This window comes from Anopheles merus, chromosome 2R (assembly GCF_017562075.2).
Source record: "Anopheles merus strain MAF chromosome 2R, AmerM5.1, whole genome shotgun sequence".
In the NCBI taxonomy this organism is placed as follows: Eukaryota; Metazoa; Arthropoda; class Insecta; order Diptera; family Culicidae; genus Anopheles; species Anopheles merus.
This window is the reverse complement of record NC_054082.1, coordinates 35,444,010-35,469,570: the sequence shown is the minus strand read 5'-3', so window position 1 is coordinate 35,469,570 and position 25,561 is coordinate 35,444,010. Positions and strand designations below refer to the sequence as shown.

Sequence of the window (25,561 nt, the reverse complement as noted above, 5' to 3'; positions counted from 1 at the left end):
ATATGCCAGCTTCGTTGTACTTTCCTACTTGAAACCAATGTTTCTAATGTATTTTATTGTTAGTAGTGTTCGTAGCATCACTGAACTGAAAACTATTGTTTTAAGGCAAATCGATAAGAGAAATAAACGACCAAAATGAATTTACCTCCAAATCTCTCCATAGCGTGTCGTTGAATGAAGTATTGAAGGATCACCATGGAAACGGTTTGAAAAGAAGTAGGCAGTAGCAAATAATGCAAGTAAACGTACTAAGGGCAGACAGAATGATGTTTCATTATTACCAGTACTAAAGTAATGAGATTTTTGTTGAGTTCAAAGGAGTAAGAAATTGTCAGAGTTTCACTTGTACGAACTAAAGCTAAACCTGCGCACCACCAATCCTGTGGTTGCGTGGATGCGCAGCAATATCAAGGCACTCGGTAAGTATTAATACCCATGGGAAAGATAGGAAAATGCCACCCTTATTACGCCAGTATCGGTCCCTGCTGGTTCAGCAGCTCTGGTGGCGGATTGTCGATGATAAACTTAAGATTCTGTTCCGGCCATTCGTACGTTAGTGGAATTTTCAGCCCGTCCGCGCTGCGCGTGCTCAACTCACCGAAGCGTTCGACCATACGCGGCACCAGCCGGTTCGGGATCAGTATCTGCACCCAGCTGCCGAGCACCGCGTACGGTGTTTGGCGGTTCACGATCGAGCCGGTCACCGATTCGGCCACGAACGTGACGGCCATATGCTGCGCCTTGAAGGTAAAGTGTCGCCCGTGCCGGATGCGATCACGCACGGCAAGCATGAGGAATTTGGCGGCGTACGGTGCCAGCGTCAGCTCGATACCGGTCAGCGGGAAGACACGGGACGGAATGTTCGGATTGTCGAACGGATTCACCATATCCGAGGACGTCGAACCGGTCGACTGTTCCAGCTTATCCTTTTCGGGCGCTTCCTCCTTTACCGCAATGTTGCAGGACGAGATGGAGCGGGATAGCTCTTCGTCCGGATCGAGCACCTCCTTTTTGACGGCCACGGTGAGTGCACCTTTGGCGAGCTCTTTGAAGGTAAAGTCCGCATTCACACCGGCCAGATCGGATCCTTCCTTTTCCAGATCGAGCTCGAGCTGGCGGAGCGTCTCGGGAAACTGCTCGAACACGCTGCTCGATCGGGCCATATCCGTGATCAGCCAGGGGCCGCCCGTGGCCGGATCTTTTGTCAGCAGATTCAGCATACCCTTCCCGTTCCAGCGGGACGCTTGCTCCAGCTCCTCGCTCGTCACGCCAACGATCTGCAGAAAGTCCACCCAACCGAACGGGGTTTCCGTCCGCGGGAGCTGAGGGTCTTCCGCTATTAGCATGTGCTGGATGGCCGTGTTGCTGTCCTTGCTTCCGTCGAGAGATCGACGCCAGGGGATGTTGTCGCCGGTGCAGAGCCGATTGCCCGACTGGAACACGTACTTGGCGAGCGATTGCAGCAGGTTCGCGGGCCAGGTTGGTGGCCGCTCGTTGGCCGCCGCGTCAGGTGACTTTACCAGCCGGAAGGTAAGTTCAAAGCCCATACCAGAGCGTGGTTCAAGACCGCCGGAAGTGTCTGCCAGATGCACGCGCCCGTCGCCGTGTAGGTCCGACAGACCAAAGCTTACGTAGTGCCAGTGGGGCGGGATGTTTTGCTCCGGATCGCCGGCATTATGATACATGCTGATGTAATCCAACGGATCTTGTCCGCCCAGCCTGTGGGTAGTAGCAAATAGAAAGAAATTGTTGGTGTCGTTCATTCCCCAACCGGGCTCGCCCTCACACGCTTACCAATACTTCAGCACGGTCGTCACCTGCAGCGGGTTCGTTTGGTCGGGGTAAATTTTTAAACATTGCTCGATGAGTTTCTGTAAACCGCGGGGTAGGATGCGTTTTTTGAGCGCAGTTTCCTTTTCTGGAGCGGCTGCTGCCATTGCAGCGGTGTGATGGAAATTATAAATTAGAAAGATTAAAAAAAGGAAAATCTAAACTAAAACCGGAACCGAAGCTGCAAAGGAATGCAAACTAAACGTAAACAAGCGTCGTTCCATGAGAAAAAAAACAACAACGGAAACGTCAAATCATATTTCTTCCCAATAAGCATTTTAAGCCTCCCAATTTTGATCAAATAGGGGTCAAATAAACAAGGGTAATATGGAAGGGAAATTTACACTATCGGAAGGGTATTTAGTCTAGTTTGTTTTAACTGAATGATTACAATTGTTCTATAATTGATTGGTACAATAATACAATCACTAAAACTCTTATTTTTACCAAATGCACTACAGATTAAGCTTAAACGACTGGAAAATCAAATATCCATAGAAAAAAAAACGAATGCTCCATAGCTTCACTGGTTTGCTCAATAGATCGCGTTTTATAACTCATCATTATGCTGTCCTTTTCTTATAATATATTTGTCCAACTTCATCTAATCATGGCTTGTATATCTTACTTACTTACTTATCCGGCGCTACAACCGCTTTGGGGTCTTGGCCTGCCTCAGGAGTGTCCGAAACCGCTCACGGTCTCGCGTCTTCGTCTGGCAATCCGTTATCAGGCCTTAATGGCGGACGCCTCCACGCCATCTTGCCACCTCAATTTGGGTCTACCACGCGTCCTCTGTCCTTGTGGACGGCTTTAAAAGATTTTATGGGATGGGTCGTCCGTTTCCATGCGTACAACATGGCCAGCCCACCGGAGCCTGGCGAGCTTGATACGCTGCACGACAGTGAGGTCGCCGTACAGCTCGTCATTATATCGGCTCGTCCATTGTCCTTCCACACGTACGGGGCCAAGTATCCTTCTGAGCATCTTCCTCTCGAACGCGACTAAGAGGGTTTCGTCAGATTTAGACAGTGTCCATGTCTCAGAGGCGTATGTGAGCCCTATAGTCCCAGCTTCGTCCGTCACGACAGGTTCTTTGAGGTGAACTGATTTTTTAGGCTGTAGAATGACCGGTTGGCAGCCAGCATCCTTGCATGCAACCCAGCTTCCATGCTATTGTCGTTGCTGTCTTTTGACCCACGATAGGTGAATTGTGGGACGACTTCAAAAGTGCGTTCACCTATCTCGTCACGTCACGCCTACGTAGATTCTGATTATTTATTGGTAGGTCCGCTGATGTTGCCACCATCAGTTTGGTCTTTGCCTCGTTTATCTGCAATCAGAGGTTCTCTGCCACCTGCTTGATCCCTTGGTAGGCTTCTGCTACATAGGAGAGCCGCAGACCAATGATGTCTATATCATCAGCGTATGCCAGGATCTGGGTTGACTTAAAGAAGGATGGTTCCCGTAGTCTCCACCCTCGAGTCACGGATGGCCCTCTCTAGCGCCAAGTTGAATAAGAGACAAGCAAGCCCGTCCCCCTGGCGCAGACCTTTGGTGGTAGCAAAAGGCCCTGAGAGTTTTCCATCCACCCTCACCTGGCAAGTGACGTTGGTCATAGTCATTCTAACTAGCCTTATCAGTTTGGCCGGGATTCCAAATGAGCTGATAGCGTCATACAGTTTTACCCTGGCTATGCTATCATATGCGGCTTTGAAGTCAATGAAGAGATGGTATGTGTCTTGTCTGCATTCAGCCATCTTCTCCAAGATCTTCCGCATGGTAAAGATAAAGATATAGGCCTTTATAATCCACCTTCTAAGTTTCCGACCAAAACCCTGTGAGAGTGGTCGTGTGGTCTCTGTTACGTGGGTATAAACACCATCGACCATAATTTAAATCACACTTGCATCAGTTCTGATAATTAGTTGACATTGGAGTTTAGTATTTGAACAATCGTATCGCCGTTCTAGTTCTAGCGATGCATAACTTCAATGGGAAACCATACAACAGTACAGAAGGTAGGAGAGAGCGAGGAAAGCAACACTGTCTGGCTATCCCAACAACAGATGGCGCTACTAGCTTTTTGGTGCTAGTTTTAGAATGCATGAGTCGTTCACGGTCTGCTAAACGAAGTATTTCTATATTCCGTTTAGGTTGAGAGCTTGAGCCGTTTAGAATCCGTTTAGCGACCGATTAGTGGATTGTGGGCATTTAGGGGGCATTATATTACAGAATCAAAATTATGAAAATGGCATACGAAAGTTGTGGTAACGAAATCTTTTCAGTTGTCTCTATCTTAAACAGGCTTTAAACATGCATAAAACGAATCTATGTAATCGTTCTTCATACGGTTGAATGGGAATCCAAATGGGAGTGAACTACGTCAGACCAAAGAATCAACCTCTGTACATTGATTCTCCCAACGAGCTTCGTCAGGTTTCATAGATTTTGATCGAAATGCTGGCCTCTTATTTTGCAGCATTGACGATTATGTTAGGCAGCCATAAAATCAAACTAAATGGTAGCTAAATAGTTAAGAAGCTGGTTTTACAACATCCGCATCAATACTTTCCCTCCAAATAGTTCAGATCCCCACCAAACTCAATGGAGATGTTACTTTTTTAGGGCTGGATTATTCAAACCGCTTTCCCTGCACTGTAAGCCATCAAACCTTTTCGCTTTACCCTCCACCTATGACTGCACTCCATGCCCGTGCATCGTCCAGGTCCAGAGCACAATACTAAATTCCCCCAAACTCCGGCGACTCGAGGCGCAAGGAGCAGGCACAAAAACACATATCAAAAAAAAAAAAAACGGGGAAAAAGATGGCGCACGGATCAAAGATGAAAGGCATTCCGGAGGCGAGCCGGGCGAATCTATTAACGATTCGACCGAAAGTGCGCGCGAGTACCTTTGCTCGGGCCGCGTGCGAAGGGCGACGTTCGTCGCGGCCCCGAGAAACCAGCCCAAGAACCGCAGCCCCCATCAACAAAATGGCTATTTAACTTCCCGACCCAAAACCTCCCGCCTTGTACCCCGTTTATTTGTTGGTGTACCTTTTTTTTACTCTTCTTTTTGCAATGTAACACACACACACACACACACCAATACACACAACCTTCTGGTGCGCGTTAAGGGTTTTCCCCGGATGTTGGCCTTTCCTTTTTTGGGGAGGGAGCGATTTATCGTTATGAGATTTTGCGCCAAACAGCGGGTGGAAAGTGAAATTCCGTTAGTCTGGAATGGGCTGGTGGCATGGTGGCATGGCGGGGTGGGGACAGCAGAGCAGGAGCATCCTGTTTTTTTTTCTGCGGCTTGCTAAAAGAAGGCAATGAAATCCTGCGCGGTGGTCCCGTAGGTCCATCAGCGATGTGAGTGTGTTTAGCGAACATTGGCAATGACTTTCACTTATCCGCCTCTCTCACTCTTTCTCTCTCTCTCTCTTTCTAATGATGTTGGGCTTTGATTTTATCGCTCTTTTTATCCGCTTCCGCGAAAGGTTATTTTTGCTGTCTAAGCAGGTCTGAAAAGACAAAGTTTGATAAACATCGTAAAATGTGATAAAAATGTAGCGAGATTTAAAGTTTTTGTTTGGTTTTTTAATGAAAATATTAAATCTAGTAAGTTATTTTAAAATAGGGAATGTTTATACATATTAATTTGCTTCAACACCACTCCGATCGAAATGCTCCCCAGAACATTGGCCAGAACAAGCCATATTTCTTTTGCACGATATAAATCTGAGAATGAAATTCAAAATTCCAACAGCATCCGAACGCTGTGCTTATTTAGCGTTAGTGGATTCCTCCGAGTTGTTTATTGGACAGATTGGATGGAAATGAAATGCTTCACCAGAGCGCGCTCCACCCGAACCAGCTGTGGGAGCTTCTGGCCTTTGGCACCATAAAGTGGGCTTGTTGTGATTTAAATTCATCCCTTACCGAAGGCAATGCACGTTGATTTATGTGAGCTAATAATGAATAAATGTAGAAATAATTTGTTTCCGAATGGAATGTTTTGCTGGGTTAGGAAATTGGGCGTTCAAGTTGAAGGCAAGTAACACTCCCCTTATGTATCCTTCACACCTTTACCTTCAGTTTGGTTTGCTGCCTCTGGCTGCTATGGCTCGTGGTTTACAATTAGCCAGCGTTAGATGGATGATCAGAATGTACGGTTGCTGCACAAAGAAGCTCGGCACAGCCGAGCGGGCAATCAGGAGAGGAAGATTAAGATTTATGTCCCATCTAAAGCACGAGACACTATCCTGCGGTAGGTATAAGTAATCTAGCGGGCAAATCACACCATTCCTTCGAATGAGGTGGTAATGATAATGATTATCTACGCTTAAAATAAAGAAGCAAGTCTCGCGATGGGCGGTGCGTTGCTGAAGTCACAAACGATTAGCGTTTGTGAGGCATGAAGGGGTCTATTTTCCACACCTAGGTCTGCTAATTTGCAGCGAACGGTATTTAAAGGATGTAAATTTAATCTAATTCTGTCTAATGATCATGACGATGGGTGGTGCTAGGGATGATGATGATGACAATATTTGCTTCCGTTCCGGTCATGAGCGCACTGGTGCTCGTGTATAATTCACCCACCGTACGCGAAGGTAAGGAACAAAGTCAAAAGTGAAAAAAGGAAAAAACCAACAACGACAAATAAAAAAGGGGGAAAAACAGCCCGGCAAGGGCCCGCACTAGACAGGCCAGGCAAATGAAATTTAATATAAAAAAAGTGGAGAAAGGGAGAGTTACAGCCCTTCGTTGGACCAGAATCGGAAAAGAATGTGAACGGGCGGAACATGGGCATGGATCCGGCAATCCGTATGACGTGCATCCTTCCTTTGTCCGGGAGAACGAAGCGCGGCAGCGAAACATTCCACCGCCGCTGCCGTGTGTCCGCTGCCAGGAATGGGTGTCCTTCCCAAACGGCGCACCAAGAACAGTGGCCCACCCATCCCATGCAAGCACCTTCCTTCCTAGAAGGTACACCCCGCGCGTGTAAGCAATGTTTGTGTGCTTTAAATTTGATTCGGATTTAGCACGAGTGCGCAACCAACCCACACACACACACACACACACACACACACACACACAGGCACGCCGACAAAATGCACGTGCGTGAAACCTGTCCCTCTTCTTTTTTTTATTTTTGGTTTGTTTGACTGAAATCTTCACTGTCACCAGCCAGCTGGAAAATGATAGCTAGTACCCAAGGGTGAAAAGTGTGCCGGGAAACCCCTGCCCGATTACAATCGCGCGTTCCCGAGAACACGTGTTCCCGGGGGTGTCCGGCGTTTAGCGCCGCGATGCTGCACAGCCTGCAAAAGGGGCAATACATTTCCCATTAAACTTCACTTCTGCTCTCCTCTCCTCTATCCTGTGAAAGCCCTTCCTTTAATACCGTTTCCCGAACGGACTGGAAAAGCAGAGAACTGACTTTTCGCTTCTTTCGCTTGCGTAACGCGGAACAGAGTTCTATTGCGTACGCGTGCCATCGCTTATCGCGCGCACACACATACACACCGTGCGCGCTTGGACGCATGCAGCGGGTTACTTTGATGTTCGAACTCGAGTAGCGATTGTGCGCGGATTAGGCGTGTAGCTACCTGTTACTGTTGTTCAGCACGGCACGCCTGTGTTGTGCATGCGGCTGTTGTTTTTAATAATGTCACAAATCTCTGGCACAATTGAGTGTGGAGTGGTGGTGGTGTAAACAAACGGCACCAAAAATAGGGTGGGAATTTCCGCGTTTAATAATCGTGTCTGGAGACACACTTGAAGCAGTTGGGATGTCGTTGATTACACTGTTTGCTGTCTTTTTATTGCAATCTAAACAGTTAATATCAAACTAATCACGTGCGATCGTGCGCACATTCAAAGCATTTTAACAACATTATTGATATGAGATCTTTAATTCGTAACGCACGAGGTAATTAAACACTTAAAACTTGTTGTTTCCAATGTACGATGGTACTCATCTGGAGCTGTCATTCGTCTCACAGAATTGGAGTACCATATGAAAACCATGAATAGCTTTCCAATTCCATAAGAAAGGCAAGCTATATAGTGAGATTTCCCTTCTCCCTTGTGCAATGATTGATTCGATGCGTTGCACTGAATTCGAATCGATTCAACACGCACATTAACACGAAACACGACTAAAGGCAACAATCCTAAATCGATCCACCACAGGTCCCGTGCGCCCAACAATGACGTGCGACCCGGGGGCGACTCTCTCCCAGCACCTGACCGCTGTCAACCTTTTCTTAATGGCCGTGGCGTTTTATTACCGATCGGGCGGCGTAGAAAATTCACCATCCATTCTACACAGCCTACCACCCACCCATTCTCAACAGTCCCCTGCTGCCCCGTGTCCCATTGATCCCTGCGGATGGGTGATCATTTACGATTTACGGCCTATTACGGCCAAATTAGTCGTATCATCATTATTGGATTTGCTACATTCGGTTGACAAAATATTTTAATAACGCACATTCCAACCTCACCCCGCTTCACAAACCCCTCTGCAACGACGACGACGACCCCTCTGTGATGTCGTCCCCGGTATTCTTCCTTCTTCACGGGTTGTATCAAAGCTCTCTATCTCTCTCTATCTCTCTCTCTGTCCCTACCATTTCCGCTACACTTGATGGCGTTTTTGCGGTAGCCTCCGGTACCTTCTCGTTCGGCTTTGCAAACCGGAACCGACATTTCCGCTTGTTCTCTGTCCCTCGTTCCGCCGTTTCCTCGGATGGTCGCGCTGGTTTTATTGTTCGAGAGGGGTGTCATCGTCCTTTTTAATGTGTGTGTGTGTCTGTGTGCACAGTGAAAAAGGGACCCAATCGCAGTGTGCTATGGTGAAGACGCTTGGCAGGGTTGTCGGTTAGCTAACTAACGGGGCCCGCACGGTTCACTGCGGGTGGACAGGGCAAACAATCACGCTAAACATATTGCTGGCTGCCGGTTTTCAATGGGTGGTGGATATTATTCACCCGGCAATTTATATTGACATTATTAGTTTCGAGTGGCTGCTCGAGCCGGTTTGGTGGTGGTAGCGCGTTTGGTGGAAGGATAGCGATAGTTTCCTCCCGGTGATAGATTTCCCTGGCAGGAGGGGTTGTTTATTTTCGAAAGTATTAATCGTAATCACTGTTGAACAAATTTGAATTGTTGCCGAGGAAGCATTTGTGCAATGTGTGAAGTTAGTCTTTTGTTTGATTTCAATTACAGTTTATTTACGAGATATGCGTAGTGTGAGATAAACTTTTGTTTCCCAATTTGACTTTGCTCAGAGCACATTGATTCTATTGGTCACATGAGTTCTAAAATACAAAATAACTTTTCAAACCTTTCAAACAGAAAAAGTGATAAAAATGTGATTACTATCTATACGATTACTGTTTAATAACTAATATTTAGTGTACAAAACCACCAAATTTATGACCCATTTGTTGAACCTGTTTAGTACAAATTGACCACGTCATTGTCTGAAAATTAAAATTGAACAAAGACCCTCACAATACACCACAAACTGGTAATGGTACTATACTCCAGGAAAAGGTAGAATAAGAATCAGCCAAAAAGGATCAATTGACATATTTATGATGCACATTTAGCAAGGAAATTCCGCACAATTTCCTCTCCAACCCAGGGCAAAGCAGGGCATTGCATTGTTCCCGTTTGCATGTTGTTAAATTTTCGGTTGATTTTCTGTTTCCAAGCTTTCCTAACACAGGCCACCACCACCACCAGCATCCCAGAAGGTCGGGAATTATCTATAAAATTTTAATTAAACTTTCGATATTAATTATGGCAAAACATAACCAACACCTTCCGCCGGCCATTACGCTTCGCAACCGTTCGTCTGCCATGAATCTAGCCATTCATTTTTCGCTACAAACAACATCACCACCACCACCGTCACTGGCAGGCAGTATTAACAACACGCCGGGCCCAAACAAAGGCGAAACGGTTCTCCGGCCGCTAGGTGACACGCGAATGACACCGGGAGCCGTTCCGCCGTCTCTATTCTGGCTGCTGATTATTAGCCACTTTCGCGAGAGATGTACAGGGAGAGAGAGAGAGACAGGAGCAGACCCCTTCCATTTGTGTGACCCTTCCCCGGAGGGGTGTTATCACGGGGCTTCCCGAGATTGTCAGGATTATCGCCATAACAATAATAATCACCGCATCACCGTGTGCGCGCGCGAGCTAGCTCGCTCATTCTCGGAAGCAAATTTTAATTAATGCGTTAATTAATTACCCTGTCCTTGTCCTTGTTCCCTTCCCGGAGGCTCTTCCGAGACTTCCGGGGGCTGCCCGCAAGGTGCCAACGGTGCTGCCGAAACAAACGGCCAAACCATAATGTCACCATCAATGGATAATTTATAACTTTCGCCATCCATCCGGAGCGTTCTTGCTGAGCCGAAGGGCTTTGCTTATCGCCCGGTCTCGCCGCCTGGGCCGCGGAACCCTCTGGCCCTCCGTGTACGCTAATGGGATGGAGTCAACGGTACGGCACATCATAATAAGCTCTGCTACAGTGTCTGTGTGTGTGTGTGAGGTGGAGAGGATTTTATTATATCATAATAAGCGAACGATAATAATGCTACCGTGGGACACTGTGTAGATTTCAGGGCGAAAATTGCGCATGATGGTAGCAAGCAGCAGGCTCCACCTTTCCGGGAGCGAACGATGCACGAAAGCATGATAATGGGCAGAGTGAAGCCAGTTTTCCGCCAATTTTCACTTGCTTGAGCTATATTGAGTGGGCGCAATATTATTATCAGCATCCCCCCCCCCCCTTCCATACTGATTAAGTCCCGGTGGGGAGCAGATGATTCGATGGTCGATTCCGATCAGAAAACTATTCGTAACAGGCAGCAATGGATATAGTAGAAGCAATATTTGTTTTCCTATTCTTGTGTGTTAGGTTTATCCTGAAGGTTTCGTTATTATAAATGTATGCCATAGTTGTTATATAAAATTTTGTTTGAAAATTATCTCTCATTACTTTCCAAACCAAAGGTCGATCGTCATGCGCCCATTGCTTTCCTATTAGCTTCACCAACAATTCCAACAGTGATTAGTCATTATACAGAGAGATTGCAATATCAAAACTCTTGTATAAGCATAATTATTGCTTTCAAACAATCCTGAGTATAAATTGCATTCAATTACCAATTAGGACATCCCTCGGACATGGCTCCGACGGTCCGGTTGGCGGGTTATTATTTCATAATCCTCATAGCAGCAAACGAATAACTCTAACCCATCCCATCTAACGATCGTTTACAAATCCCCCCCGAAGAGGTCACTTCAAACCACTTCAAACAATTGTTATTTTCCCTCTGATGAACAACGATGGGGCCCAGCAACAGTATCTCTGCCCCCTCCCCCCCCCGCCCCTTCGTGGGTCGTTGCAATAATAATAACCATTATCCCCGGGCTCCCCATCTGCCGGGCAGCTAGAACATTGCCGAGTGCCTTGCCTTGCCTACGGAAATGATACCAACGAGCAAGCAAAGGTACGATGGCCCTCGTCCAGCAGTGCCACCCCGAGCCAGTGCCAAAGTGCTCAGTTAAAATATCAAAGAGAAAAATTAACAAATGAATCAAAAGAAACATTTTCATTTCCATCTCGTTAGTGTGACTGGCGTACACTCTCCGTCTCTTCCTCTCTCTCTCTCGCTCTCTCGCTCTACGTTGGTGAAAAAGGGGACAGCGGAAAGATGTTCTCCATGGCTTGCTATGGTAATAATAATTGCAATAAAATCCCATACACACCCGACGAATCAGGGGGTGGATCAGGAGGATGAGGAGGACGAGGATTTTCAGGGCACCAAGGGGAGGGCAAAACTTTGGAACGCCGCACAAAAACAATCATTGTCTATTTGTGGGACGAAAGGGAATGGGATGAAATAGAGGGATAGATGGGGAAATATTTCTCGGATCATCATCATTTGGATGGCGTTCTAAATGGTGCCCGATTTTCCACGCTTCAGTCTACCTTACTCCCAGAGCCGGGCAGATCCTTTAATCTATGTTCATGTTTTGGTCTCTCTCTCTCTCTCTCTCTGTTGATCTCTCTTTCTCTCTTATCGAGATGGATACCATTTCGATGGATGAAATATCAAACGGGCATACAATTCATCCCAATTGGACGGGCACCCACAAATGAAACCGAGCGGGCAAAAAAAGGGGGGAAAACGTTGCCCGCTGTGTGTGTATGCACAAACAAAAACCGGGAAAACAATGGTTGAAACGGGGGTGGGCAGGAGGGTTTGGAGAAAATGGCAATTTTGTGGCTACTCAAGCTGACTTTGACCCGAGATGGCATGAAGCGATATTGTTTTACTCCCGAAAAAAAACCCCCAATCTGTTATTACACTGAAAACAAATCTGCCATGATACGAGGGCAGCATGTTACGGGGGATGATCGGAGAGAAGAGAGTTTTAAGGGGGGTGGTTGGTCCAAAAATTGAAATTTTATTAATAATTTCACTGCTCCCTTTCGGTATGGTGTCCAATTACTTGCCGCGATCATCTACGGGTATGCGTGGGGTAAGCGGCAATGGCAATGGCATGCAAAAAAAAAAATGCCAAAAACGTTCAAACTGCACCGAAATTGGGACGAGGATTCACTAATTGAAAAGTTATTTTAGTGCTTTGAGTATTGTTGCATTGCCGTTTATAGTTATTTTAGTGCTTTGAGTATTGTGGCATATGCCGATTGCCAAAAGGATAATGGTTGCTGGGAATGTCCACCGTTTCATTCAAAATACAGGCAGCAAAATCATGGCATCGTGTCGGAGGGCTCACACTAGGATAGATTCGTTATAGTTTGTTGGTTCAAATTTGTTTGTTTGGAGCCGAGGAATGACAGATTGCGAGTTTAATGAAGATGTGTTTAATTTAAGAACTAAGTAGAGTATGAGATACATACATAGTTAGACGCCTAATTTCCACCTACTTTCAAACTTTCCGAACAGTTTCTTAGACTTCTTATACAAGAGAAACGAAAGCACCATATGTTGCGACTGACCCTGACCACTAATTATTTGATTATTTGTTTTTTTTTTAACAACTAAACAAATTACTGACTTATAATAACACAATAATCGATCAGATTTATTGCTGCGATATCCTCGATAAGGAACAGACATGAAATACATGAGGTTTACTGAAACTCGGTTTTTATTTCATGAAAAAAAAAACCATGTAGCTTGACGATATTATTGGCCATTATGGTGCTGACATTGAATGATAATTCCCATTGGTCAATAGTTTTAGTCTGTATGTCTCAATTAGATTCTTCATATGCATATTAAACAACGTAAAGTTAGAACCGGTCTCGTAGTACAGTCGTCAACTCGTGCGACTGAACAACATGCCCGTCATGGATTCAATCCCCAAATGGACCGTGCCGCCATACGTAGGACTGACTATCCTGCTATGGGGGGAAATCAATTAGTTACTGAAAGCCAAACCCACAAGTGTGCAGGCAGGCCTTGACCGACAACGGTTGGTTGAGCCAAAGAAGAAGAAATTTAGAACACTATTTCCAAAAATTTATAAAATGACTATGTTTTTCTATAGTTTCTTTTAAATCTCAGCCTGATTTTTTGCATTATACCAGCACAACCAAAGGGTATAATTACGGCATGAGTTAAGGTTACTAATAAAGTAATACGTAACTTATACCAGATGCATTAAAATGATTCTCAAATCATTAAACATCAATAATCAACTCAAATCGATTAAAAAAAAAGGAAGCAAACTCGAGCCATCGTGATGCCAATAGGCCGGCATTTTGATACACTCTCCCATCCCGTTGCATTCCATTCATTTGCATCGAGCGATATAAAATGCCAGCGAAGAAAATGCTCAGCAAAAGCGTAAAAAATGCAAAATAGTTCAACGCTTGTATCGCTGCTAGGGAGCTCATTCGAGGGAAAATACTTCAATACAGCAAGCTTCGAGCATTGGTAAAACACGGAAACGATTGGCCGCTCAGTTGTTGTTCAATTTGTACTGTACTGCGAGCATGCATTGCTGAACAAACATATTAAATAATTGCCACCACGTTATTTTGCCTTCACCGGTCAAAGAAATGCTGTGCAGGTTGCTGCGAGGAAGAGCAGGCTAATCTGCAGGATTAAACTGTGAAGGAGTGTTTGGAGCACGGTAAATCATGTGGAATGTACACAGTTTGCTATCCTCTCTAACGAGCGCTCTCTAATGAATTCATTAAAAACGTACCGTTTTACTCATTTGCAAACTAGTCGCCAGGACCCCGGCCAGTACGACATCGCTGGACCGTATCTGGTGGACATTGGTCAGCTTGGTTGCTGGAGAGACTGGCTAAAGAGGATTATTAGATTTTATCATGATCGCGTGCGTGTATGTGTTGGCCGTCCTACGGGCAAAGCGACAGAAGTCTCCTTTCGGGCAAGCTTCGTTAGTCGCTGTGGACGGTTGAGCTGCATTCCAGGTATGTCGTGCGGTTGCTATGCGTACCGACTGAGTGTGCAGTGCAGTGTCCGGCGGTGTCCGGCGGTGGCTGAAGTTTGGATATGATTAGGTTAAGGCTGCAAAGCAATGAAACGGATTATTACATTAGCGATGCTCGGTAGGAAGTGAAAGGAAGCCACTTCTTTGCAAATTAATAAGCAAAATATTATCAATTTTCGCTGGCTGCAAAATGGTTTAGAGCTGTATGAATCTCTGTTTAGATTTAAATATCCGTAGTTTAAATTGAAGTTAAATTAAAATAAGAGTAAAAGTAACTTTAACTATATACATGTAGTGTCCACACTAGTAACATCGATATTACATTGGTAAATGTTTAGAGACCATTTTGAATCCACTCTAGCCCATACTGCAAACCCCAAGCACAATCCCACGGTAGCGCAATACACGTTACCAACGATACCACCCTACACCGAGAGAAGAGCGCTTGTAACGTGATGTGTGTTGTTAGTTTCCTGCCGCTGTTGCCGCCAAAAAACGACCGCAGCAATAAAAACGTGGGCGGAGCTATGCACGCAATCCATGCAGCAACGACCGAACGGGGAGGGAGAAAATCGTTCGTGGAAAACCGCCAACCCCGCTGCTGACGCGGTGGAGACGCGGTAGAGTAGAGGCAGCAGTAGTAGTAGCAGAATCATCATCATTAGCCCCATCGTTTGCGCTGCGCGTCCTGTGTTGTTACCGCGTTACCGTTGATAAACATGGGGTTGCTTTTTCTGTAAACATTTCATGAAGAGAGCTTTTCCGTGTATTGTTTTTTTTTGTGTGCGAGTGTGCGTGTGTGTGTGACGTTGCTTCGCACATACACCGTATTTGAGGGCTACGTTCCGGTGGAGTGATTTTTTGGCTTTGGTTTTTGCATTGAATCTGCTTGAATCAAAAGTGTCAAACAAGTGTTGGTAGATTGTGTGCTACACCGTTTACCCGACGGTGTATTAACTCAAGATTGTAAAATGCACTGTGAGCGTAATCAATGCGAAGAATGTACCTGTGCCCACCCATCGTGGGCCGGGTCTAGTGAAGGCAGTGCATTCTGCACAGCTTCTTCCCAGCCACCAGACCAGCCTCCTGCGCCAACCTTAACCCTCTCAACCACTCACTGCGAATATGTGTGAACTCTTAATTAACTCAATGCAATTGCATCCTAATTGAATCACACACATCATACTACACTCCGCCGTAAATCGATCGGAGATAGCCACCCCGTACCCCAACACCATTCCGGATTTTGATTCGGCATCTGGTGCACTTGCACTTGAAGAGCGCGCCCGGACCTTGGCCAAACATTTAAAGCCAGGCGCTGGCTGGCGTTAAAATTCACCAAAACGTCGAAAGCTTCCCAGCACCGATCGCACCGTCACAATGCGGTTGCCCACCGTCGGCCAATTGTCGGCGGACGGTTGTAATGCTTACCGGCCGCTTTCCTTTCCTATCTCAGCTCCGGCGCGAAAGCTGACCCCGGAATGTCACCATTTTCGGTGGAATGCTGCTTCCGGCGTTTGGTGAAAGCTACCGGCCACCGACCATAATTCGCCGCCGAAAGTGTCGAAGACGCGCAATAATGCAATTAACGCTCGTTCGTCCCGTTTTCCAGTTCATTTGGTTTCCACTTGTTAGGGGGGGGGATGCCCTGGTGGATGCGGGCAGCGTCTAATTTGCTCTTAATTTTCCCACCCACCCTCAGCTTCCAGACGTTTCTTGGTGCTCTGGCACGACGTTGGGCTTGCCTGGGCGTCTGATAACTCAATTAAAGCAGCGCGCAATTGTGGGTCATTTATAGATGGAACCGTCGAACATTAAGGACCGCCCCGGTGGGAAATTCCTGGAGATGTGATCCGCTCTTCCTGGTTCACTGGTGCCTGGTTCTGTTTCTGGTTTCTGATTTCACTTTCTTCCGTAATATTATTAGGTACTTTTTGTATTGTTGTGAGTAGCTTTTTTAACTGTCATTTTGACGGGTTTTTTGGGCCAGTTTGCAGCATCAAACGCTGAAGCAAATGTACCGTCCATACGGCTCAAACCAAGTTCTATCTTTCCCAAGTGATGGAACCCCAATCTGCCTGTCAGCAGGTTTTGCCTTGGCGCACTTGTTTTACGTACGGACAAATTCGGTTCCCTCAACCCCCCCCCCCCCCCCCCTGCCGAGGCAATCCGAGGCGCACATTCCTGCCTTGGCGGGGAGTGCCTTTGATATTTCCGTCAACGGCGAAACACGAAAGTGAAACGCACCGAAAAGTATTTCAATTAGAATTCCTTCACCAGCACCCTCACATACACACTCACCGACGGGTACTCGTGAAGGTAGGATATTAAGGGGAATGTGTTTTTTTTTTTGTTATTTGGAGGCTGGATATCCCAGGGAGTGTTGGAGCGAATCTTTTGCTTTCCGAGGGACTATTCCGGTTCATAGCGTGTTTTTTTTTTGTTGTAGTCTTAATGGGGAGGTCATACTTAGTATGGCTGTGTGTAATGAACGTGTAGACATAAAATTACATAAATACAGCTTAAAAATGAAACAAAATAAACACCAAATAGCATGAGGTTACAGTTAACTAGCAAGTAATTTTGAAAGCTAATTCAGAGTTTATTCAGAGTGTTTTTAAATCTTGTATTTGTATTAGTGGATACAAGTGTTAAAAAGGAGTCAGACAGACGTCAATAGCACGAAATTGTGTTGCGTATTGCATACCTTTAGAACAACATCGGGCAAAACAAATAACCAGGATAGAAGAAACTGTCTAAGGCTTAGCATAAAAGTTGGAGTTCAATTTTTAACTCTTACGCATTATTATGCCATTATGTTTGCTGTGTAAAATGAAAGCAACCCACTAATGTTCGTTGTGTTAATCTCTGTATTATATACATATAGTGGTAATGTAAAGCGACGATTGACATCAATCGGTGCCGTTTATTTGATTTTCAGAGCTGAACTATATCGCTTTAGAAATCGGCCTCCTTTCCAAGATCATGCTCCAACATCTTACTGAACTTCCATCCTTTTCCATACACACTGTTTTTTTCTTAGGACTTTGCCTTCGAAATCCTTGGCAGACGTGTTTCTGTGTATCCTTTCTACATTTCTGTCTAATTTCTTAACCACTCCAAAAGCATCTGAAACAAACGAACAAAAAAATCCAAACCCAAAAACCAAACCGGTGTTTACCATAACCATCCTTAGCCATCCCCCCCCCTTCCCTCAATACCCCATTCGAACCCGGTCGGTCGGTCGGTCGGTGTGTTCGGTTCATTTAATTTACGCTTCCTAATGCTTCGCCATTAGCTTTCGCCTTGGCCTGCTCAGCTAGCAACGGCACATTCCGTTCCTGCACATAGCGGCACTGCACTTCCCTCCCAACTCCCTCCCAGAACGGGCGGGAGGAAGGGGGCATACATTTTTTTTTGTTTCCTAGCCCTGCGACCGTCCCTCAGCAGCTAGACAAGCCATCGTGCGCCTTCGTGCGCCTTCGTCGCTCCATTTCGACCAACGCAATCTTGCTGTCAATTAAATTTCCCGTTAAGAAAATGAGCCCGAAAATTCACAGCAACTTAATCAGTCCTCCCCACAAAAGGGGCATTGGGGAAGAGGCTTTAGCTTTCTGCTTGTTTGGCAAGGCACACGGTCCACCGGGCCACAGCCAACGCTCTCCAACCCTCCCCGAAACGAACCCAAAAGTGTTTCAAATGAGATGAGGTTATTTGGCAAAGCGGCATTTTTCCCGAGCAGGCTGTTTCATTTTTCTTTCGGCACTTCGGGAAAATAGGGACCGAAAAAGAGCGAGAGCGAGAGAGAGAGAGAGAGAGAGACAGAGCTCGTCTGTTTGTTCAGTGGGAGATGAATTTGAAAGAGAGTGAGAGAGAGATGGAATGACAGAGTGGATGAAACTAGAGCGAGAAAATGGAACAGTAGGCTGGTAAATTACTGCTTTGCTCCACCGAAGCTCTTGCCCTATCCCCGTGTGCGGCCCTCCACGCCGTGGAAAAATGGCCGACGTTTGACGTTTTTATCCCAACTTGATGGTGGGTTTTTCCCGAGGAAGGAAGGGAAGGGAGGCGAAACAAACGAGCAACCAAAATCCGGAAGTGGAAAACTGACGCATGCGTACGGATTGCGTTTTCCTTCGGAGGGTGGAAAATCACGACTAGTTGACTCCTTTCCGCCTACAGCCCTATAAATTTCTCCCTTTCTCTCTCTCTCTCTCTGTTCCACACACTTGCCTTTTGTAATCTTACTCTAATCGCCCCCTTCCCCCACATCTCTGTCTACCCTTTTCCGTGCAGGAAACTCGCACACACTCGCACCCACACGCACCCACGAGCGGATTGCCGTGGAAATAGTGAAGGCAAATGTTCCACATTCCCTCGCTAATATTGTTGTCAAGTGTTATGATTTTATTTTAGCCCATCCTTTTCCCTGCCAACCTGTCTCCCGCACCTTCTCACAGTTTTACACACGTACGAACAAACTCGCTTGGGCTACGCGGCTCTCTCGCTCACTCACTCGCCCGGTTTTGGAGCTCTATTGCGTTAGGAAAGCTCACCGTCGGAAAAGCGTATCGTACAAAATGGGGAAACTTGCCTTGAATGGGAAGAGGGGGGAAGGGGGAGGTGGAGCAGCGAAGCATGGTGCGGTTTATTCCGAGAATGAACATTTAGGGACCAGATTTGGTCGGGTTGGTTAGCCTTTTTACTCACAGTACTTTCCGGCCGACCTTTTCCCCTCCTCTTCCGCGCATCGTACCGCCAATGGTTGTCATCCCACCGATTTCAACGCTTGCTGCGTGGTGCGTTTTCCCATTCATGACTTTATGGTATTTTTATTAGCCTTTTCGTTCTATCAAAGCAGCAGCAGCAAGTCCTCGTGAGTGGATGTGTGTGTGTGTGTGTGCTGTTTTTGCCAAGAAGGGTGGAGAGAGAGAGCGAGAGGGCAAGAGATAAAGAGCACGACGGGATGGTTTTGATTGTCTGGTCAAATTAACGAACCATCATTGCCCGTTTTCCATTCGACGCCCCTGCTATGCTTCCCTATGCACCTGCAAAAACAACATCATCATTATTGGGTGAGGTGGCTGCCACTCACCCTCCGAGGGGTCCGTGTATCGGTTGCATACAGCGCGACGGAAGGGCAGTAGGGTGTTCGGGTTCGTTACGGTGCAGATCCTGTGGACGCGTTGTCCTGTCTGGTCCAGCCAGCCCAGTCAGTCAGTTGTTGACGTTCGTACGCACGGTATCGCTTGCCTTAGAGTTTACGGTCACTGGAGCATTTAAAAGGTGGCTACTGTTAAACGCCTAATCCGGGGCTCGATCACCGTAAGAACTAGCTTAATGAGCTGTGCGTTAGTATGTGCCAATCGAAAAATAATCTCTTTGATGTGATGTGTGTTAATTACATTAGTGTTGAGTAAAAACGGAACGCTCAGAGGTGTTAAAGTGCTTGTCTACAGAAACCCGTCGGACATCGGGAAGGCACTGCGATTTGCAGAAGTAGTTCGCTTTCGCTATGCTGAAATTAAGAGTTAAGCACAGGTGGATTTTATGGTTTGACGATAATGACGATGCTACACCAACGGTTTGCAGCCTGTTAGCGACAAATAGCCGACGGTAAAGCACCCGATGCACCCCTACCGGAGGGCAATACATCCCACACCACTCATCAACGGCCATCGGTGGAGACATTGCACCCGGATTATGTTACACCCGGCGTACGGCGTACAGCGTACAACTACAGCCATTTGTTGGACCGCCCAGTAAAAAGGGCTCACACTTCAATGCTGTTTAGTTTGGTGCCAACCAACACTCGTGGTGGGATCAAAGGAACCGTAACCGTGTCGCAGCGTCCGGCAGTTGCTACGGATACGAAGCTAAACTAACACGTGCATCACGCGGTACGGATCGGGCAGTGAAGTAAAAACAATTAAATTACATTTGCATAAAATGTGATAAAAGTGCACGTAAAAATCAGCTTTCTGTGTGGTTGAGAGTTTAACGTGAATTCGGGGCAAATAAAATTTCTACGCAAAATGAAGTTATTGGGATTGCCTGCTTAATTGTTTAAGTGGTGGTACAAGCTGATTCGACTCATTAAGATCTATTGCCATCATTAAAATTGGCATAGCCCGCTGCATTGCACACGACGGCAAAAGCATTCGACGAAAGGTTATGAAAAAGCTTCAGGTGGCAGTGTGATCATGTGTGTGCTGAGTTCGGTTCGTTTGCTGATAAAAAGCAATTAATTTGTAGCTAATTGAGTGGGCCAAATATTGGCACAGTGTGTGACCAAAAACCCACAAACACTTGAAAGCGAGAAACGAGAAAAAAGGAACAAATTTGTTGCTTGTTTGCTGAATATATGAAAAAGGTAATTATTGATTGTACGTATATAGCTTTTCCACCTCTTTAGAAATATTTTTAGGGAATTTGAAGCTTTTTTCTGGCATTTAAAGCTTCTGCTTATTCTTTTTGACACAAAAACAGTGGTCGGTCAATGCATGCCTGCCTGTACCACTGGTGGGTTTGGCTTTCAGCGACTTTTCGATAACCCCCCCATAGCAGGGATAGTTAGTCCTACGTTTGTCGACACGGTCTATTTGGGGCTTGAACTAATGACAATGGGCATGTTGTTAAGTCGTACGAGTTGTCGATTGTACTACGAGACCGGCCATTTAAAGCTAGTGCTGGTTAATAATTAATGATTCATCATGTTAAACATTCAATTTTAGTAAAACATTATCTTCTATGCTATAAATATGAAACATTTTAAATTCCAAACACGTTTAGCTTTATTTGTATTTTCTAAAAAAGTACAAAACACAACTTACGTTTTTAAACTTATCATCATCACTAGAGAAGCAGGAATAATTTGCATGAAAGACAATGCGAGTAGAAAAAAAGCTTTAATTAATAGCACATTTTCTTATTTAATAAATCCATAAAAAGTAAGAAAGGATATCGGCAACCGAAACCGCATAAACTGCAACAACAAAAAAGCCCTTAAATATGAAATAAATCATAACAGCATGAAACCTGACCTCAATAGGAGCAACACAATTGAAACAAAGCAATATCATATTTTCCCCCATTAGCTGTTGCTCATGCAAATGCGATACGTTGGGGGGATTCTTTCTCATCCCTTCGCCGTCGGCTTTTGAATAGATAGACGTTTTTCTTTTATTAGATTGCTTTGTCATTTGTCGTCGAAAGTTTCAACCCCATTGGCGCTGCAATCTATGCATTTATGCCACTAAATTGCACCACTATCAAATGTCTTCGCCCGAGTGCGTGTGTGTCACCGATACATGTACCACAGACCGACTTATGCACACGGTAAAGCCCAAACGTAAGTGTCAATTTTCCACAGCCAAACACAATTGATTGTGGAGAGATGTTTTAATGCGCTTGCTGCACCGGCTGTGCTTGTTGCTCCCGAGTGGCTTCTAAGGCTTCAACCGGCATGCAAATGTAATGACAATGGGGATGGACGGTTTGGTGAGGAAAAAAGAAATAAGAAATAATGAATATGGATGCCACAGAAAGGAACTAAAACGTGGATCTCAGTTTACTAACTGTCCCCTATAAACTGGCCCGCCCTAGAGCTCGATGCACAATGGAGAGACCGCTCTTACTTAGTGAGCTTAGTGAAGGTATGGCCCGGTATTGTGTATTCTTCATTCCTCATGTGGTGTTGCAATCGTAGACTGGGGAAGTGTGTGTGTGTGTCGCAGTGTAGAGTCACTAGCCATAACCTCAATTGTGCTGTGTCCCGTGTGTCCGAACGTGAGGGCGGAAGTTTGATACCGTAACGGACAATAGAGCTGGTTCGGGTTGTTGTTTGATGGAAAAGTGACCTCATAAAGCAGGACATTTGATATGATGCCCGGCTGCGCTGGCATAGGGGCATTTATGCAAATACATTAACCTTTTGCTGTGGCCAATGTTTTCTGGTGCGGTCGGTGGGTGAGCAGCATATCGGTATTGGGGGGCTTCATGTGCAACAGTCTAAAGCTGTTGATATGGAGGATGTCACTATGAAGCCAGATTTCATAACAGATCTGTTGTGAGAAACGAACTAAACATCATTACTATAGGAATGCTGTCGGACTTTAAGTATCTTTTGAATTCTCAAAACACCCTGTAGACTTAATCTGTATTTTTATTTTTTTTCTCTTTTTCGGGTAAAAATAATTATCTTCAAAGAAGCTACGCTAAACTGATGGGAAAGAAACTACAATTAACGGCAAGTGAATAGTTAGGTTATTGTGACAGTCACGACAGTGTTAATAAATTCCTCTCCATGATAAAATGACAAACTCACTGGATACTAGATTGTTCATAAGCTTTGAAAAGTTTCACTTCGGTTGTCCATTGCTATGAAGTGAGCTGAATGTAAAGCTTTGTAGAAACTTTTCCCTCTCATCCCTGTCAGTGGTATTATACCTGACGTAGTGACCATGTGGTTTCCAATGTGGCTTCACTTTTAATGGGCAAAAAAGGGAAGCTGTTTAATTAAACTTTTTAGCACCAATCAGGGGACAACTAATTACCAGAAGATAAACCACTTTGTGGAATTGGAAAAAAAACAGTTGCTCCTTCATTAAGGATCCAGCTGAGGGATCGATGGATGCGTCCAACACTTCTGACCACATGTCACGTCACTTACATCCCCTGTTAACAACGGATTCTTTTCGTCCACAGGTATTCACCATGATACACCATCAACCGACGAAGTACCATCATGCGAACCCACTAACCCACTTCCTCAACCTGCACACGTCACACGCCACAGCGGCAGCCGCCGCCGCTCTGGCGCTGGCAACCGATGGTTTGGGCCATGGCCATGCTCACCATGGCCACCAGCAGCTTCAAACATTGGCGGGAGCGGTTGGCCATCAGCAGCAGCAGCAACAGTTACATGCAGCCGTAAGTCCATCGGCATCGCATCAGCCAGCGTATCACGCAGGTCCTTCGGCGAACCTTCGACCAGTAGAACGATCCCAAAGCTCTCTCGGCCATTACGCTCGATCGTCCCAGGGATCTCGCACGGATGAGGAAGACGAGGAGCAGGATGATAGTAGTAATGATAAGAGCTTTGCTGGCGCACTGGGCGGCCGAGAGCTGAAGAACGAAGCGTTTGATTCAGCGGTCGAGCCGTGCCAAGCGGACGGTAGTGAATCGGAGAACAATATCGATATCGATGTGGATGATCCGGCAGAAAGGGATCCCGCAGAAAGGCCGGGGAGATCCTCTCGTTGTGCGGAAACCGTGCGTAACGAGATGGATTGTGCAAATGGGAAAGGGTCGATAAAAAAGACATCTTCTGCTAGCGAACAGGAAGATAACGATGATGAAGAAATCGAAATCGATAGTAAAAAATCACACAACGGCTCCCAGCAGGACGATCAAAGTGACCGTCGACTAGGTGCGGGTGCGAGCCCGTGCAACGATACGACCACGGCCGTGCTCGACACGGACGGTTTCGTGGGAAAATCGTTTACGATAGCGGCCATCCTGGGACTGCGGAAGCAACAGGATGAGGCGGCCGCGGCTGCCGCAGCAGTTGCCAGCGAGTACAGCGAGGGAGCGATGAATCTTTCCACCGGGGCGGGCTTCCAGCAGCAACAGCGGGTTGCAGCGGCAGCGGTAGCCGCCGCAGCGATGGGACGTTTGCCACTCGTCATGGCGGCCGCTGCCGTCGGTATGGAAAAACGGGACCGTGCCGACAGTGTGGACAGTGTGGATACGTGCGGTGGATCGCTGGGATATGGCCCACAGCAGCAGCAGCAGCAGCCGGCGGGTGGCTCACTGAGTGCACTTCAGAACCTGCATCAGCTACCCGGCCTACATGGTGGGAGCTTTTCCGCTTTCCATCCCTCCGGCGGGGGTGGGTCGGCGAGTGCACATCAGCAACAGCACCTGCATCATCCACACCAACACCATCCGCATCATCATCCTCATCAGCATCATCATCAGCATCATCATCCTCATCATGCTCTGCATCATCAGGTCAGTCCGCACTTTGCTGGAAACCCTTTCCACCATCACCAGGGACAGCAGCAGCAGCAACAGCATCAGCAGTCCCAGCAACAAATGCAACAACAACCATCGCAACAGCATCAACATTTGCCACAGCATGCGGTAGCACATCAGCAGCAGCTTGCGGCCGGACATCATATGGCACTGGGACCACATCATCACGGACAGAATCATAATAGGGAAAAGTTTAAAGGTATGCCTCAAAGTACAAAGGCCAATGCCACACAGCGCCGATGCTAATGTTTGCTTTCTTTCCTCCCCCCGACAGACTTAAGCAAGAAATCCGCCATGTCCTCGTCGGCCGCATCGTTGAAAAGTAAACGAGTGCGCACCATCTTTACTCCCGAGCAGTTGGAGCGTCTCGAGGCAGAATTCGAGCGACAGCAGTATATGGTCGGACCGGAACGTCTGTACTTAGCTCACACGCTTCAGCTAACGGAAGCACAGGTAAGCATGCTGAAGAAAGCTGTAACTGCAATAGGACATGCAATGTAATGTGCCCTTGTCTCCATGCAGGTTAAAGTGTGGTTCCAGAACCGGCGAATCAAATGGCGCAAGCATCATCTGGAAATAACGCAGCAACGGCTAGCGCTGATCCGACAGCGACAGATAGCGAACGGAGTCCCCATTCCTGCCGGCGAAGTGCAACCACATCACATTCAACAGCAGCAACAGCAACACCAGCAGCCAAACGGCATGAGCGGGGGCCGTATAATGAACGCCATGGATTCGCCCGAGCTGACGATATGCACCGACTCGATGGACGCACGGAGCATCAGCGATGGGGACGATTAGAGCGGGCGGTGCGAAAGTTTGTCCACTGTCAGCGGATAGGCAACCAGGATTATACAGGGAGAGTTAGTGAAAATTCACGATAACTGTACGCAGTTGGAGAGTAGTTCCTACGATGCACGGCGAGCTTGGTAGAGCTTAAGTATAATGTCAGAGGTCAGTTAGCAATAGGAGGGATTTGGGGTAGTGAGTTCTTGTCATTGTGTAAAATGTTTGTAAATATTTTATGTACGAATAAAAATGCCCCCTATTAGTACCGTGAATGGAGGTTATTTGTTGATGTAAGTAAATGTTTTTACACTCACTCAGAGTGCTTGCTTCCTCCTCTTCTTCTTGGTATAACAACCTCCGCGGTCATGCTGGTTCAGATAAAC

The 25,561-nt window shown here is 46.4% G+C and overlaps 2 protein-coding genes across 2 annotated transcripts; one reads left to right on the top strand and one right to left on the bottom strand.

The window, feature by feature from the left end:
- Positions 1-20: 20 nt before the first annotated feature.
- LOC121588874 (suppressor of fused homolog) lies at positions 21-2,062 on the bottom strand. Its single transcript, XM_041907308.1, has 2 exons — positions 1,795-2,062; positions 21-1,719 (listed from the first exon to the last, which is right to left on the bottom strand). The coding sequence occupies exons 1-2, from the start codon at positions 1,935-1,937 to the stop codon at positions 465-467; spliced, it is 1,398 nt and encodes a 465-aa protein (XP_041763242.1). The 5' UTR covers positions 1,938-2,062; the 3' UTR covers positions 21-464.
- Positions 2,063-19,547: 17,485 nt separating this feature from the next.
- Positions 19,548-25,450, top strand: LOC121587982 (lateral signaling target protein 2 homolog). The gene is made up of 4 exons (XM_041905409.1): positions 19,548-20,724; positions 23,058-24,588; positions 24,664-24,842; positions 24,912-25,450. The coding sequence occupies exons 1-4, from the start codon at positions 20,716-20,718 to the stop codon at positions 25,188-25,190; spliced, it is 1,998 nt and encodes a 665-aa protein (XP_041761343.1). The 5' UTR covers positions 19,548-20,715; the 3' UTR covers positions 25,191-25,450.
- Positions 25,451-25,561: the final 111 nt, after the last annotated feature.